Source organism: Botryllus schlosseri, chromosome 3 (assembly GCF_051294905.1).
Source record: "Botryllus schlosseri isolate E-star chromosome 3, Bs_hap1, whole genome shotgun sequence".
Taxonomy (NCBI): domain Eukaryota; kingdom Metazoa; phylum Chordata; class Ascidiacea; order Stolidobranchia; family Styelidae; genus Botryllus; species Botryllus schlosseri.
In genome coordinates this window covers 586,837-604,873 of record NC_137238.1, presented here as the reverse complement: position 1 = coordinate 604,873, position 18,037 = coordinate 586,837, and the positions used below count along the sequence as shown (strand labels likewise).

At 41.9% G+C, this 18,037-nt stretch overlaps 1 protein-coding gene across 7 annotated transcripts; it reads left to right on the top strand.

The window, feature by feature from the left end:
* The first annotated feature begins 769 nt into the window (after positions 1–769).
* LOC145435459 (uncharacterized) lies at positions 770–11,778 on the top strand. Of its 7 annotated transcripts, XM_080312743.1 has the most exons (9): positions 970–1,649; positions 3,605–3,739; positions 4,643–4,706; positions 6,037–6,337; positions 7,222–7,457; positions 7,897–7,979; positions 8,502–8,590; positions 9,346–9,424; positions 11,306–11,778. In XM_080312743.1, the coding sequence occupies exons 5-8, from the start codon at positions 7,370–7,372 to the stop codon at positions 9,383–9,385; spliced, it is 300 nt and encodes a 99-aa protein (XP_080168869.1). In that variant the 5' UTR covers positions 970–1,649; positions 3,605–3,739; positions 4,643–4,706; positions 6,037–6,337; positions 7,222–7,369; the 3' UTR covers positions 9,386–9,424; positions 11,306–11,778. The 7 variants fall into 7 exon arrangements, with proteins under 7 accessions (XP_080168863.1, XP_080168866.1, XP_080168862.1 ...); XM_080312737.1 differs by lacking the exons at positions 9,346–9,424; positions 11,306–11,778 and having other exon boundaries at positions 770–1,649; positions 6,037–6,128; positions 6,193–6,337; positions 8,502–9,217; XM_080312742.1 differs by having other exon boundaries at positions 9,346–11,778.
* The last annotated feature ends 6,259 nt before the right edge of the window (positions 11,779–18,037 follow it).

Here is an 18,037-nt window from a genome sequence, read left to right as displayed (position 1 = left end):
TGGAGTCAATGAGGCATGACCACAAGCCTTCAGATCTGATGGGGTCAGTCTGACCCCACCTCGCCATTTGTGTTATGGTGCCATGCCTTGAGGAGGAATCTTTGAAATAGGCAGACAGTTGGGTTCAAAAGAAGAAGATTCCTCATTATAACGTCTTGTAGGAGGTTATTATACAGCGGGTCAGCGAAGTTGGTAACACAAGAAGCATATAAACTGATGGGGTCATTTTGACCCCACCTGAGCAATCACGTAATAGTAAACCCCTAGTCGTTTAGGGTTAAGTGAGAATTGCGTGGTCCCCCATATACTTAGGGCGGATAAATTCAAGTAATACGTCGGCCAGGCGATAGAGAGAAATGAACTCAATCTATTCAATGAAATACACAATTAACCAACCTTTTAATCGAATCAATGCAAGTCCTCATCAATTATGCTTTGCAAAACAAGCACTTATTATATCAATCAACTATATTCTGCAAAACGAGGACTCGCCATCACAACTAACTCTAAACCGCACGTGAAGTTCACTGGGTCGGTAACATCAGCATGGGTACCACTTATCTTAGTGTGTACAGCACATACGACCGCAGTCAGAGCGACTTGACCGACCCTGGACGCTGGATGATTTTCGAAATTGACCCACCAATTCTATTTTGCGTCACGTGATAGTTCATTTATGTCTCCGCCTGGCCAATAGAACCAGTTCAATTCATTCTTTTGCGAATTAGCCGAGCCAACCCAAAATATACGACGAACACGCGCCCTTTTCCAAGATGTCACAACTCAAGGTTTAGTAGGCCGGCTACCACCACTTTGCTTCCTTTTACCCATGAAGGGAGCTATCTAAGCAGTCTAGCATTAAATATTAGCTGGCGCCATTTTGGTTTACTAGTGATATCTTCGTACCGAGGCCAATCGATAATTGTTACAATAACGGCATATCGCCATATTTAAAATAACGCGCATCTTTTTTCCGCATAGGAAATTCGGCCGATGGCCAGCGGTTGACGGCGAACTCGGTTAACGGCGAACCTGGGATTCAAACTCTGGTTATTCGGTCGTATATCGGTGTCATCCCAGCCTGACATTGGGCCACAGACCCAGAATGTAGCCGCGCAGGACCCATTCCAAACAATGAACCGAGATTTCATAGGGTTTTAGCCAGATCGTAGTGCAACTTATCGCATCACGAGCCAGCCATAGTAAAAGTAGAATTTTGATTTAGTTCTTCTTACGGTAAACAATCTCAACACAATGGCACAGCCTGAATCTATGATACTAGACGCGCATCACCTTCCCTGGCAAGCTGCGATTTATCAGGTCAGTCGATCAATACTGCCCTGCTAAAACTCTACTGCTATATCACATATTTTTTCATACAGAAGACTAAGGACGCTTCAGCACCTTTCCTTAGTCGATTAGATCACCAAGATCCATTCAATATCAGTGAAATTACAACAAAGGCACTACCCCGGATTATTCCTGATAATATAAATTTATCTTATTTTTCCATAACCTTTATATTTCAGGATTTCAGATCATCATCATAACTAAGTGGTTCCATAATGTTAGTTAGTCACTTCTCTTGGATACCCAACAGCCTATATTCACTATGTTGGGATCCAATCTGAAATTCATGGGTCTTCCTGGTAAGTACTCCTTTTACCTAATTGAATTCCTGATTGGAACTGCCTGATATATCAGGTGAGCAGTGATGATTTTCCTAAAAAATAGAATACAGTGTGAGCACAGCACACCGATTCCATACAGGATTGAATTCAGATTCAGCAGGTTTCTTAACAGCCAAGGCACTGGGCATTGGCAATAGGTCACCTGACATATAACAAAATCATTTTAGAACTGGACATTTAAGCATGTGTGTGACCAGACCTCTCTCTTCTATAACACGAGAAAAATTTAGGGAAGATCGGATAATTCTAGCCTAGATTTCGTTTGGATATAAATTCAATGATTTGTCCTCCCTACATTCAATATCAATACAAATTGCCATAATTAACTGGGCCCAAAAACTGATCCAGTGCTAAGTTGTCAAGAATTCCCGCCTGCGATCCGCAATTTTAACTCACTTTAAAATTATACAAATATGTTAGCCTCATCAAGGCAATCTACATAGTGCATATTAGGTGTCTACAACTCTCCGATATTTTACAAAAATTTTACAAATGTCTCAAATTCAAGAAATGAGGATGATTTGGTCTCATTTTCAGTAATTTTGGTTTCACTGACGAATTAAGGTCCTAAAATTAAGACGGATTCAGCTTTTTGAGACCAAATACAATTGTCACTATTGCTTGGTCCCAAAAACAAGACTAACAAAACGCATCAAGACTAATAAATGTCTATAAGACATATTGTGGTTATTGCGACAGTCTTGCCCTGTCAGTATCTTTGGTCCCATCTTACTGGCAAATGTTGTTAATCAACGAGGCAGCATAGTTGGCGGTCCTGAAAATGATTCTGGAAAATTGACACATTCAAGAGCTATTCAAGAGCGCTTATACCCAGCTTGCTGAGACAAATTTTAATGTATCGGTTTTTTAATCTTATTTTCGCAAGAAAGTTTGCTAATCTATGCACATCATGGTCTATAAACTGGATATTTACCCAACATAAGCATCAACCAATGATATGTTATGCCTCAGGAACTCCTGTGGCGTTCACACCACAGGATTTGTCTTCTAGGTGGTGAGATTGGTAGAGCGAGACAACCTTTAGCCACAGCCCTGCCGATTTTTCACACGCTACGCACTAGCCAGCATCAATTGAAATTTTCATTGAAAAAAATAACGCATCCTGGATCCTGCACAGAAAATTCTTCAGCACTTCGAAATACAGGAATATTCGATCTTTTGTGGGGCATACATATTACCTTTTTCTTCCTAGAAGTCACTCTAAGACCATAAGACCAAATCTGTCCCATCACCCCCTGCTGTGTACGTATCCAAATTTTCAAACAGAGCTTGTACAATTGTCCGATAAGGCAGGTTAAACCATTTCAAGTAGGAGAGTAATGAAAGGACTGGAAGTCTCCAAAGTTTGCAATTACATGCGCATAGGTATATTGGGTTGGGGAAATGTGAGACCATTTTTCAGACTACAAGATGCGACACATTGTCGGGCCAATGCGAAATGACCCCAATAACGTTACCCATGGTTACCGATAGCATTTTTCTTTTTAGAAAAAAAACATGTTTAGTTACAACGATCCAGAATCTATTTGACTTTGATTCGGCCATGCCCTTGCAAATAAGTCTTCTCCAGGTTTTACGCCAATTTTTCCTGCAACTTAAATCCAATATTTCAGCTAGGGTCGGTGTTATCTATGACACAATGGTTTGAGAGCAAGAAGCTCAACTACCTGCCAAGTTCACCCAAGCGCCAGCATATGAAGGGTAGGGTCACATTCCCTTTAGGCCACTGATTTTGTTAAAGCTGCCAAGAGTAGCTCCCCTGTGAGGTCCTGGGGGAAACCAGCAGGAACTAGGTACTACAACAGAACCTAATAATTCTCCAATGGTTATTAATGCAATTGTTTTCACTGCCATTTTTGCTAGACTTTTAACACAATTTTCTTGAATTCTAGCGCAACCCTGCCCCTCTAACGGCAGTCGGTGAGATACACCTCCTGAACTACTCACTACCAGTGCTGGGATTCATTCACTGCCTTGAGTCACCGGACATTTTGAATGTGCTAAGTCAAGCCAGAGTTAAACCACCAGTGAGTAAGGTTGAATCTTTAAGGTAGAGACATGACTTTAAGTCGTTGTATTATACAGCTCTAACTACAGACGAGCCCCCATTTATCCGAATTAGATAACAATCAAGAGTTAAAGAGTTGATTATGCCGAAAAAATGCTGATATCGATCGTGCTCGCATAGTACTCAGTGCTGGTATTCAAGTCACGAATAATCTCGAGTCATAGTTGATCTAGACTGAGCTCAATGAGTCAATCGTTTTTCGAAGGTGGTGAGTCAAGTCAAGTCACAGTTCAGTTGAATTGAATTTTTTGAAGTACGAATGATGATTCAAATTTCAAAGTGATAACATTTTGTGTGACAGACAGATTAATTAACCTTTTTCCTTGAATTTAATAAATAATACAAAGTTAAATCCAAAACATTTGCTGCCGTCTGTGTTATCAGCCAAAACAGATGATTGAATACGAAGCCAAATTCACATAGTACAGTGCAACACCCATTCACCTATGTGAGAATATAAGCTCATGATTATATTCATTGACTCAATCATACAAGAGGCCTGATAATGGCGAACACTTCGCAATGTAAATAAACACCATTTACTTATTGATGACTCGAAATTATCTTATTAAATTCTGCCTGAGTCACGAGTCAATCCGCACTTCTCGAAGCGCCGAGTCAAGACAAGTCACCCTCGCAAAGTGGCCCGAGTCAAGTCAAGCCACACTGGCTCCAACACGCATGTAACTGCCAGTCCAGAATTATCTACCACAATTTAATTTTAATGTATAAGCAACACTACTCGATCTAGACCACCCAAGGGGGTTAGTCAAGATACACTGCATGTAGGCTACATCACCCTACTACTAGTTCAACACAATGCTACCCACAAGGTCATTGAATGATTGATTAATCTCGACAGATCACATCGGCGCATTGTCAAGAATTTGGACGCATACCAGGTTCAGGCACAAGATACCGGAAGGGTCAGTTTGATCGTCGCCCCCATTACGCCAAGTCAAATCTATACACATACATGATTGTTCAGTATTTCGCATTTAAGTGTTTCATTCCGTATAATCATGATTAACATCCCTGATTTTCTTTGTCTTCCTCCGGTGGAATCACCAAGAAAATCGTTTTTCTTCTTTCCTCTTTTTCCCACACAAATTCTGGGTCATAAGTCCAGTTTATTTGTTCGTTAGTTTTCCAAATCTCCATAATTTTTGATCGCGTTCTGTACGAACTTTTTGGCACCACGAACCCAGTATGGTACGATATGTATCCACGCAGGAGTTCGTATATCATCACTCGTTCCTGCCCCTTCATACCCTCAATTTCCAACAGAATATATCTGATGTCATCCATCAAGTCCTTTTTATTATCTTTAGCAATTGCCAGACAACTTAGACGCTGTCTGTTTTTCAGCGCTCTCTTTATTATCGTAGCCGTATTTTTGAAAATCTGTTCACGACAGTTGTCTTTTTCCATTTGCAGGGCATCCAATTCATTATATATTCTAGTTAACTCATGCGCATATTCTCCAACCATTTGGTTAGTGATCTCTATGTAATCCATTTTGGTTTTACAATTGTACAATTACACAATCTTAATACAAGAAAAATAGCAGTCAGCCCACAAACAAAGTTCCGCTGTGTTATACAGGAAAAACGACTTTCTCTAATTGGTGCAATCTGGCCTTTTCCATTTGCAAGGCATCCAATTCATTATATACACTCACGCTTATATTCTCCCACAATTTGGTAAGGCAGAGTAAACTATTTCAAGTAGGAGAGTGGGAATTGGGGAGTCCCACTGATGAAGTGATGCCTCAAAATCGGGACCAATTCAATCCCTCAAGTTCACATTGATTGTCAATACTATTAGGCCTCAAAACTAGGGACCTACAAACACCTCTCAAAAAACACACTGTGCCCTTGGGTCAATAATTCAGTGGCTCAGCTTCTCCGGCCTGGCTTTCCAAAAGGATTTGGCCAATTACACACATCATAGGCGGCGACCTAAAACTAAGTGCGTTGAGTAGTTGTTATTAAAAGATGGTGGACTGCTCTGCTTAGTACAGACTTGGATGCAACATAGTGCAACCTATAAGTACTATTTCCAAAAAGACTAATAACCGCTGGTACATACATATCAGAGGTTCACGAAGCGTGCAATGAGTACTGTTAGCCTCTTATAGAATCAAGACACCTTACTAGCAGACTATATCACTTTACCACTGTCTAGACAAGGTAATTCAACTCATTTGTGATACAATAAGCGCCCGATCATTCAATAATGGATTGTACCTCACAGGTTATACAATTCAGAACGTATACAAGGCGCCGCGATCCAGCCACTCATCGACTCACATCTCCGAAGTCAAGACAACCTAAACCAGAGAAAAGGTGACTTAAATAAACCGAGTCAAACCCTGACTCAAGTCCTATTATCTGGCTATTTATCCCACAGTATTCAATCTGTACACAAGGTTAATTCATTCGGGACATTATTCAGACATTGCCCAGTGCAACTAATCTGGACCAACACTGATTGCACTATGATTTCCAGACTCAAAGATCACCCATTATTTTAACTTTCAAATTCCAAACCTCAGGTGAGTTCTGACCCTATTTTTAAACATCAAGCATTCCTGTTTCAAGCGAGCCAAACTTTGATACCGATTGCAGATATCATCTCAATTCATACGGTGTTCTTATTTGTATACAGTCGCATTCACCATCACATATACAATCGTGTGGGCCAACGTGCAAAATGTTTTGAGGCACCATCGCATCAATATCAACACTTGCTCCTTCTACAGGGGCAGGGCGTAAAGTCAATTCTCTTATCCTGACAGTCCGTCCGTGATCTACAATGGAATGACCTACTACTCCCAGATCGTGTTGACATCCCCACTCCTCGACCCCCTCATGCATGTTGCAGCTATTGAGTGTTTTGTAGCAATTCTTCGAAACTCTTATATCCGTCGCCTTAATAACCACGCCTCGAATTAGTTCGTAAATCATTATGCGCCTCCCTGCATCATATGGATCACTACTTCTTAGTTCCAAAATATCGTCCAATATATTGCACATTATATTCAATGTTCTCTGGGATATTTCATCGTACAATGACACTCTCGTCAAGAGGCCATCGTCCCGTCTCTTACACCAATCATTTCTGTCTGAAATTATATCCCACACAGCTCTTTTAAAATTCATCCTTTCTTCGCGTGTTTCATAGGTTCCTAAATCCCAACTGTCCAAGGAGTAATAAATGCTCCGTAGATTGTCCCAGTTCGTGGATTCATGTCTAGGAATTAAATCCACTGTTCCGAGTTCCCTCATTTTAGCACCACAATTATTTAATTACACAATCTATACAAGGATTCTAGCCAGGTGATATAGAGCTCCATTTTACTATACGGGTAAAAATTACCTTATCTAATTACACCCAATATCGGCATGAATTCAAGTCATTTGTATATTGATTTTACAGATCAAATCATAGCAAAAGAGTCCTATCGGCACTTCCAGCTACTCAGCAGCCAACACAAATCTACCCCCTGCTACGATGCACCGACTGACACAAGAAAGAATTCAGAAACCGCGCGAATTTGAATTCGGTCAAAGACTACGGTATAAGCATGGTTCGTCGTAAAGTTCTCCGCAACCAATGCCATATCCAAACGGTCAATGTTGAGCGCAGAACGGCGAACAAACGACCGATGTTAGGTGAGTGAGTTTGCTGTCAACATTCACGCTGGAGACAGTGGTAATAGGTACTTCCACTAGTTCGGAGTACTCACGTCAGTCCCATCTACTTCTACTGCCTGATCAAACAGGCGAGTATTCGAACTACTTTTTAACTATCAACATGCCCGGGTAGAATTTTGTGATGTCCAGGACCACTATGGTTACCCACACCGGGTCAACTTCTGTTTCGCAACCGCCGACCGGTAGCCTGAAGACCACCCCTTCTGTAGTTACTCTGGTATGACTCGAACTCGCAACACATTGGTGATGCAGTTCCGAGGTAATCCTACCCACAATCAAGCAGAAATTCGCAGGTAGTACTTCAACAGCTCTCAGCCTATCCAAGTAACAATGCTGCCATTATGACCACCTTTGGACTGTAGAGATCGTTGGGCAATAATCAGTCTTCCTTTTACAGAAACCGCACTGAACATCATAGCATCCCCACAAGGACCAGCTATCACTCAGGCCGAGCGGCAGGAATACCGCTCATTCGGCAAGGTAAACTCATATCCGTAACCCGTTATGTAACAATTATTCAAAAATTATTTATTATGACCATGGCGCTGCGATTTCGCGGCGAACTCGACATCCATCATAGATCAAGGCGCATGTCTCAAATTTCAGACAATCAAGATCAACATTTCATTGTAATTTTGAATAACAGCAAAGTTATCAAACTACTAGGATTCAATTTACGCGGCTATAAACTGCCAACAGTAAATTAAATTATTATTAGCAAGACTTCAATAGGAAACTGAGCAGTTGAATCCGAACTTGATTGCTGACTTGACCCGGCCACAACCCCGACTGATGAGTGCTCATTCTTGCAAAAGTGGAACGCCAAATTGAAACTATCCTGTGTAGTTTACAAGGATTTGACCCAACTTATTATCAATCAAGTATCCTGTGCCCCCCACAACACATGTGCTGGACTAGCGAGTAGAATATGTCAACCCATACCATAGCAATTTGCCAATTCCATTGTACGTGAACACATGCTGTTACTTGCTATTTTATCAGCTGACCAGCCCGCGAGCGATTGGAAAGCCTGAATCCGGCCCGGGACGCCATTTGAGTCCGACACCACTGCCTCAAACCTCCAACTCGTGGTATGTATTATTTTGTCCGTATCATTGTGTACCCAGATCTCGCGAAACCCCCATCAGTGCGCGTCACGTCGCGTGCTGTCCTATCTACAGATTCAACTTGAACGTAGTACCTACTTGGAAAGTATATTAGCCATAACATGAAGTAATTTGGATAGTGTTTAATGTCCTTGAGTACACTAATTTAATAAGTCCTCACACAAACAAAGTTCAGTCCCTACGCTTCAAAAAAACATTTTTCTCATTTAAGGCAATAGCCATAAGTCACCTTGGCAGGTTCATTCAGTCTAATAATTAACAAGAAGTGGTGAAGCCGTGTATTAGGTCTTAGTTGGCCGTTGCTGTTCTGGGGTTGCACAAAGTTGTTCTGGGGTCCCATAACAATCAATCCGAGCAAGCAAATACCACATACATGACGCAGAAATGGCGGGGAAAAATATTCAAGTATTCGCAGCTTCAATTATTAGTCACTTGTGAAATTATTTTCACTTGAAAAATAACAGTACTATTTATTCAGCCAACTGCCATAGGTAATATATCGTTAATCCATTTTCTAATCGCTCTATCGCTCAGTTTTAACTGAACGCCAAGGACCATAATACAGGGTCGCATAGATTCCAGAATCCACTCCATATATCTTGCTAGTCTAGTTCCGAAACCTGTTATCATTTCATACCAAACTAGTTCTTACAGATACTAATTTAAAAGTAATCTTTAATTGCCAGTTCTTGAAGCAAATTTTCTCTCAATTTTTGCAGGAACAAAATCACAGTAAAGACTCTCGGCCACCTCTTCTGATGTTTCTACAAGGATCTCAATACCGGGTCTGCACATGCTGTACGTGATTGTCTTGATATCAACAGATCAGGGACCCCCTACATTTGAGTATTGCTTGTCAAGCTGTGTTCGCATTCGGGTAGATGTGAAACTGGGTGACAATATTTTGTAATGATCACGATCCCAACCTTTTATCCCAACCTTTTATCGTTAAGAATTGCACCATTCGGTAACCACTCAGACTCAAGGCTTCAGGTACACGAAAAATTACTGCACAACTATCGTCCAAATGGTAGCCAAATATCCCGAAAAATATTATCAAAACACAATCCATTTATTCTACCAATGCTGGGGTCAAACCCCTACATTGAGTTATGGGTCACTATACATCATAACGGAGAGGTCCGGTTTACTATTCTAGTTTATCCGGCGTGCATTCGAAAAGTAGTTTCTAGGCACTGGATATAGGTTTTTCAGGCCTGCAGTAGCCCTTTTTGAAATCAAGACCAAGCAATTGGCGCGGGCCGCTGTCGAGTAGTTTTTTGAAAAGTAGTTTTCAAACTACTTAAATCCGCACCTCTCATACAAAACATGCCAAATTTCAACCAGGAGCCTACTCAGTTCCCCATTTTGTCGAATTTCTCCCTACGATATAGGGCTACTACCCTCTTCCACTAGAAGAATGGTCAATTGGTCATTTATTTTAGGTCTAATAACACATACCGTATTTATCTATTAATACATAGGATTGTAACTAATTGATGTCGTATTATGCTTTAGGCCTCCGCTCGAATTTAAGCAGAGGTGGTCAGTAACGAAGTACTTCTACTTTTTCGAAGTACTCAAGTAGTTATCCTCTACTTATGGTACTTACTCAAGTGGATCTGAATTTTTCTACTATTACTTCGTAATATTTTGTGATCTACTTACTTACTTTTCGCTATTTTCAGTTTGTCAAGTAGAAGTAGCTTAATCTTCCAATCAGGAAGATAGCCTGAGGAACCCCGGGGCTGTTTTCATGGAGTACCAACATCTAATATTCAAAAAGTCAAGTAAAGCCCAGAAATTTTATTGCGCTTCGCGCATAGTAGTGATGGAGTGACAAATATGTTTTCATGAAAGTATCAGTGAATGTAATTTAGGTACCGGATCGCTTGGTTCCTCTCACACCGCATTGTCGCCCATATCAAATATTTAATCACAGTAAATATGGCCCACCACAACATTTGAAACTACGTTTCGCAATCTAGCAATTAACTATCATATTATAATCTAGCAGCCCGTTACGTGTCTTGATAATCTGAAAAATCCAGCTTTTTTTTGAACGTTACACCTATTTTAGCAGATGACCTTTTAAACTTTGTAGACAAAATACAGGAAATATATTCTCCGCTTTTTAGAAGTGGTATTGGTATTTCATTTTAATTACCGTATAATAATCACGTAAAGTGATGTAACCGTATCCGATACATTTTCTACGTATTGCTCTTCGCCTAAACTTGTGGCCTTATAATATGGGGTAGGGCGCCATCCCATGACATTCTCTAAAAACGGGGTGTTCCAGTAAACAAAAGATAAGTATCGCATTTTCATATCAGTACTATAATTTGCATCCCATGATGCGAAACAATACTTATTATGTTGAAAATTGATACCTCCTGGGATGCATCAATACGAATCAAGCTCCCTGCACGTGCTCAATTCGCAGCTTTTGACAGTCCATGCGAACGAATTAAGGCTGTTTTCAAAACTACTTACTTACTTGAGTAGATATAAAGTCAGTTAATTCTACTTCCACTTCAAGTAGTTTTAGGTTGCTTAAAGAAGAAGTACTTCCACTCGTATTTGAGTAGCTTTCTTCGTCGCTACCTCTACTTGAGTAGATTTCTTGACTACCTTGACCAACTCTGGATTTAAATAAACTATATTTGTTCAATGCAGGCCACTCAAAGCGTCGGCATCGACGACCACCACGCCGCTCAGAAAACAACGCGGCCGTAGTCATTGGACCAACTTTAACAATTATGATAGTCTGCAATTTTGCCAGGCGTGCCATCAATTTGACAGGAAGAAGAGAAATCACAAGGAGGCTGGACAAAGTCATAACTCGGCTAATCTCAGATTCTTTCCGAAGTTTCGTTCCGGAATTCATATGTGAATCACGTTTTATACGCTGCGGCCTGACCAATACAATCGTTCGGCTAGCTCAGTAATCACATCTCGAGGGATCCATTTTTGACAACAATATTTAATTCTAGGAGTTACGTTGCGAGACAACACTATGCCCAAATTGCAAGTCGTACTATATTTTACGCTCTCTTCAGTACATCATCCTATATTGTCGCAATCTCAGTAATACCACTCGGAAAACACTCGTATTTACCTTTTCATAACACAGAATTATTGTGACAGTTGACGCAGTTCGCTCTGAGAATGGATTTCAACTTTTGGTAAAAAGGTCCGAGGAAACTATAATCAGACCCTATTCCAGGAAAGCAAGATGGGATCCTCATTCCCAATTACAAGATTATGCGTCGGCGATATTTGTGGTTCCGAGGAAAGTTGTTGTTTCATAACTCAGCACATATACTCACACAGCGCAACCGATTCGGAGGATGTATGTAGGTTATCATTATACCGCGGCAATGCCGCATTTTTGCGACAACTATTTACTATGTCGCGGGCCAGTTTGAAAGGGATGAACCATTCAACGTCTGGACACCCTATTATCGAAAGTTTAGACCAGGCCTAGGTTTCGTAGTTGACGCAAACTGCGTAGGAAACTTTATCTTATAATGGCAAATGCAGTCCGGCTCAATTACAAAGGGGTAACCTTATTACAAGTGAGCAATCGAACGGCATGTTGTGCAAAGCGTGTAGAAAATTTCTACTTTTGATACAAAGGTCTACCAAAAGGAGACCGACTAGTGGATTTCGTATACTGCGTCGGGACTGATATTTTAGTCACCACATCTCAACAGAGGCGGCCAGACTATAGTCAATCTCTGGCCGGTCTTGTAAGTTCGCAATCTGTGCAATTATTACTAATTTTACAAACTACCTCACCGTCACTCAAAACTCCCCTACTAGCCACGAATTGGCCGGTATTATGCCTATACACCCTCGTGGGTTTTTAAGGTTCCTTTTGAACCAAGGACGTTACGCTTCCTAGATTTCGCCCTACCTATTCTAATTCCGTCCCTACAAAATTTTTCCATGCCTTAGCCTAGACCCGGACCGATGTGTGCCATGACTCGTGCAATGGGCCATGCAATGCCTCGGAGAGATCTACGGCACATGAAGCAACTCCACATAAGGTTTAGTTGCCATCGGTACGAGTGCTGGACCTTGGGCCCAAGATTACTAAAGAGTAATCATCTAAAAATGGACCTATCCCACCCTAACTACAATCTATCTAATCCCTACTGAAACAGAGCCCATCTTGGACGTGTGGCAATAAGGACACCGTCCTCCGCGCCGTCCATAAGTCCGCGACGGATGCTCTGATTTAGGGACTAAATCCCAGCTGGAGGGATGCCAGCCTAGACAAAAGTGTGACAAAAATATTTTATTCAACCTTCGCTTATTTTCCGATTGGAAGCTGTACGATCTATCATCGTAATTATCACGTAGTGTGATTTTTTCTTCACCGGCGGCGTTCCTGTGTGTCGGATTTATCGCAACAATTCTAGGCCCGATTTCGCCTCTCCTCATACCTAATACGTCTCTAGAATAGGTACTAATATTCGACGGTAGACGACTCTCGTTTCAGGGTACCTGTCAGGGGTAAATATTTGAAAGAGCCATTGAAAATTTACAACTAGCATGCACCTAAATCAAACACCTCCCTACACTTACGGCAGCCGTCAAGGCTCCAAGGCCTATTTTACCAAGTCAATTATTTTATATTTTCACGCCTCCATATTCTACCCAGAGACTCTTAACTCGGACACGCTCGCGGGCCCCTTTCCCAAGCCTTGGGGTTGCCGCGGGCCGCGGGATTAATAATAGGGATATTAAATATAGTAATTCCAAGTGGCCCCCATTCGACGGTTTTTCATAAACGAGAATCCCACAACCGCCAAAAAAATCCAAATTACTTATGATAGTATTTTACGTTGGACATGAAAAAAACAGACATTCCATGAGGATCCCCTTAGGCCAACCGTAATTTGTAATATTGTGAGTTATATTATGGCGAATTTCGCCAGGATTTCCACAGCAACTTTAGAGCGAACTTCAACCTTTTTTATTTGAAAGGTACGTGGCCTTTAAATATTTTGTTCAACACTTGAAACGTCCAAATTTCGCCGCGGCCTGTCCGAAACATAGGCATGGGTGCAAGCGGCCCGCGGGCTGTCCCCGAACTTTTACCATAAGCCGCTTACATCTGTGAGCACAGGGGCGCAGATTCACACTGAAAGGGCCAACACGATTTAGGGCAATTGACATGGTAACCAAAGAAGGCACAGGCCGAAATTCTACAATCGGGAACATATTTGGTGTGGTGCACTAACAAGACGATTTAATGCGCACTACTTCAAACGCGTAGACAGCCGACCAAGGCTCCACCCTTCTATGACCGCAACTGCGTTAGCACTGCTACATGGGACACGGAATATTTATAAGGTACTCAACCCGGCGCCTTTGATCCTTGGTGTAGCCCTGGTGTCAGCCGCAGCCCCGCGCGCAGCTACGTTTCTTTCTAAGCTTCCACTCTGCTGCGTCGTGTTCGAGCCCAAAAATCGGACTGAATTGGGCTGCGTTGTGCGGCCGATTATATGGGTTTCTGACTCAAAGGATAAACCAGAGCTTCCTCTCCTTAATAGCTGGAAACTAATTTCGGGTCTAGTTAGTATCGAGTCATTCCTCTCTATACCCTTTATGAGTAATTATTCGTGTTCCAGCTGGTGGCAATTGACCAATTGTTCTCTGGCTACAACGCTGTTAAACATCCTGTCGGCGTGCCCAATTTGGTCCGCCTTAGGCTTTATCAATGACCACGAGCCATGACTCGCGCGCAACTCGAGGGTCCGCAGTTTCGGTCCTAGCAGCGCCATTTTGAATGAAAATTTCAGGCGCCATTTTGATCCGGCAACAATCGCGTTGTAGTTCAACATTACAGTATCCCGTATGCGGCAATTCACGCTAGTATTTCATACCTTGTATGACTTACGCCTCGCTGGCCCATTTTTGGCCGAATCGCCGACTTAGAAGATCACATATAGCCTCTCTTTTTATCAAAAGGGCCCTTACCGCTTACCTATCCCGTTAGGCCGCAGGCGGGCGCTGTTGTTTCATTTTGCACACACAAAGTTCAACCGAGCTTTTCGCAACCGCGATTGCGGCACATAAATTGATAACACATGTCTTAACAATTGTTCTTTTTATGTTATATTGAGGCATAGCAAGCTCATGGATCTTTTATCCACGACTGGGTCCTTCCTTACGCTATTCTCAGGGTATAACTAAACCGAGCGCTTATTCGTAAATCATCTCATTTGAGATTATTCGCCCTCTCCACCAACGGCGCACAAGGTCCACGTCAAACACAATGTCGCAATGCTAAGATCAGAATACTTGCATGCGGCCAAGATTTATAAAATATCCCTCTCTTCATGACGAAGAGTGTCGCCTAACAGTCCACATTTTCTGGTTATTGGGGTAAGGAGTGCATTCCTTTCGGATTACCTCGAAGGATTAAATAAATGCAAAATTATTCTCTATAAAATTATGCTGGGTGCATGAGCTGAGCGTGTGTTTATTTTATCTTAGTTGCCTTAGATCGATAGGCTTTGAGTTCCCTGGTCAGGAAGTAGCCGTTTCGCGCGAGTTTCGTCATGTAGCAACCATATTGCAGGCAACATCGTTATCTCATGTTGCGTCCCCAACCAACAAATCAGCTAAGCTGCCGCACATCAGATCTCAAAGCCCACCTCGCACACAAACAACTCTTTATAACTCGCAGTATGCGGCTTTGATCATACTAATTTGTACGTCTGCACTTCTGAAGATCAGCAGATATTCATGCAATGGAGCCCGCCTCCAATACGACAGAGAACCCGAAGATCGCGCACCCAATCTAAGCGTGATAATCAAACCACGGTTCGCACTTCCTTAATAATGACGACGATTGTTCTCATTTAAATTTGGGGTCAGTGAGATTGACCGTTGTCTGACCGGTGATCCATTTTTAAGCCAGCCTGAACCTGGTGCAGTGCCAATTTGGTCCGGCCCGGGCCGTACAGGTATTACGGGCTTGATCTAACACTCGCACTCATTCCCTGTAACGTAGATATAGACCGCCCATTTTGTTGTGTACAACGCAAGCTTCCTAACATTCAGTTCACCGATACTGTCTGATATCATATCAATAGCGCAATCCTTAGTGGAAATGGCGAAATAATATGGTTCAAAGTCATAACTAACAATGGGCCAGTTCGAAATTGACTGCGGGAAACTAATAAATAATCCTCTCCGCGTAGCCTGAATATATTGTAAGATTTACTGTACAGTTAAATGCCGCGAATTTTCGAAGTCATCACTTCCATCGGGTGAATTCTGACCACGTACGGTGATGTCGGACGATATGCCGAACATGCAAGTACAAGCACCAATATTGTTGAAGATGTCCATTCTTTTGCCAACGTTGATCGAAAAATGCACCACTATACGGCGCTGCATTAGATCAGCTTCTAAGCAGCACAAATTTGTGAATTTATTCGATCCGTTTGAACGGGTATCCTCTATCGATAAGGTCATACGCTGGTCTTGTTTTTGCTTCAATCAGACTAGAATATTCGTATCGTTATATCTGACTGTATGTCTTGATAGTGATGAGTGCATTGCCGGTATTAAGACGTCACATCAATGTTTTACCGCGATATGCCTATATCGATCGCATGTTTCGGTTGCAAGTGCGTTCTCATGCATGTACGCCTGCCTTGTATATTAATCCATAATACGTCACCATACCGTCGCAGCGGAATCAAAGTTACTTGTGTCCATATTTCAATACCTTTTGGCATATCGGGTAGGAGGTCACGAAATAGCATCATGTAAGGGCGTCATTTTACCTATAAGCATGATTACGTGAGCATGGACAGGATTATGCCTATAAATGTGATTACGTGAGCATAGACAGGACTTAAAATCGATAGCAATATACGCAATTCCCGATGATATTGGCCGATTTGATCATGAATTATAGAAAATTTTAGGCGCTTCGCGCGTTTAGTCGGAACGCCCGCTAAACGAAGACCAGACATAGCTGATTAGTGGCGGTGAAAAGCGTATAGCCTGAGGAGAGTCAGGCGGGCGAAGTCCCCCAGAAGTTCGGTTTATTACCCTATGGGAAAACGGTTGCGCGCAGCTGTCCTAGGGCCTGCGCAGTGGGTTGGCGTTTTCGCGTAGGTTCGTGAAAAATTTGAGGTAACATTGGTGACGGGTCAGATTACTTTGGTACGTTCCAAACTCGGCTGTAAGTCGTTAGGTTAACTTTACTGCATCTCTTTGTTACCATATGGCAACCATTATGAAATTTGACTCCCTAACTTCCTGAATTTGCCTCGCACGTCAACGGGCTTTTAACGGATATTCATTCTATCGGGCCAGATTTAAAAATGTTGCCGCAGTTCGATGATTATAGATGCGGCGTCGAGTTCACATTTCGATTCAATCAAAATGGCCGACGAATTATTCCAATCGTCATTTTTGTCTGTTTCTGGTAATTATTATTGGTACACGTATTCTACATTAATAACTTCAAGTTCAGAATACTCTACACTACATTTCCACCATTTTCTTTGCGCTTATACGTCAAATTTTATTGGTATTAGATGCACTTGTTCCCTATGAGATCAAGTGCATTTTCCTAAATTTTGTGCTTCGTCATATTCATTCTTTTTACTCTTCTTTGACTCATACTCTCTCGAATTACATTCAGTGTTCCTCGTGTAATGTAGGTATTTAATGCACCTGAACCCAACAAGTCGCTGCTGAAGAGACTCGGTGTCCTAAACATAGAAAATATGCGGAAACTAGAAATCGCCAAGTTTATGTATCAGTTCCACTGCGGTCGTGGCCCCGAATATTTCAATGACTTTTTTTTTTACCTTGGAATCAAAAGCGCACAAGTACAACACACGCGCGTCCACGTCGTCCAAATATCATATGATCAACCGAAAAGATCATCGCTCCATTAAATATGCCGGACCCGATGTGTGTAACAGTATCCCGCCGGCCTTCCAACAGTCGACGAGCATGTCCAATTCTCCATAATCAAGTGGAAATACAAGCAATTACTAATAGGGAAAGGAGGACAGTTTTTCAAAATTTTCAAACACAGAATACCGGTGGAAAATCGGAAATCCTGAAAAAGTGGTAAATTTCTACCACTTCGTAGTCGGTTGACTAAAAATAAAATAAGGTCATCTGTATCGTTCTGTGCCAAAAATTAAGTTTTTTTCCTTCACATTGTCGGGTGGTTGACTAAATAAAAAAGAGGTCCACTTTCGGTAAGCTCCCGGAATACCCGCCGGAGCGTCACTTCGGTGCCGATCTGCGGCATCTTAGTCGAATTTTACCATCAATTTGACCGAAATTCCTAAAAAGAGGACAAAATCTCAAAAAGAAGGACATTTAGGCGTATTCGGAGGACATTTTCAAAAACCC

What these genes read in the sequence shown, in the direction of transcription:
- LOC145435459 (XM_080312740.1), top strand. Translation starts at nt 7,370, where the DNA reads ATGGTTCGTCGTAAAGTTCTCCGCAACCAATGCCATATCCAAACGGTC. An exon ending in GAACAAACGACCGATGTTAG is followed by an intron (nt 7,458 to 7,896) that starts GTGAGTGAGTTT and finishes TTCCTTTTACAG; the next exon opens with AAACCGCACTGAACATCATA. An exon ending in AATACCGCTCATTCGGCAAG is followed by an intron (nt 7,980 to 8,501) that starts GTAAACTCATAT and finishes CTATTTTATCAG; the next exon opens with CTGACCAGCCCGCGAGCGAT.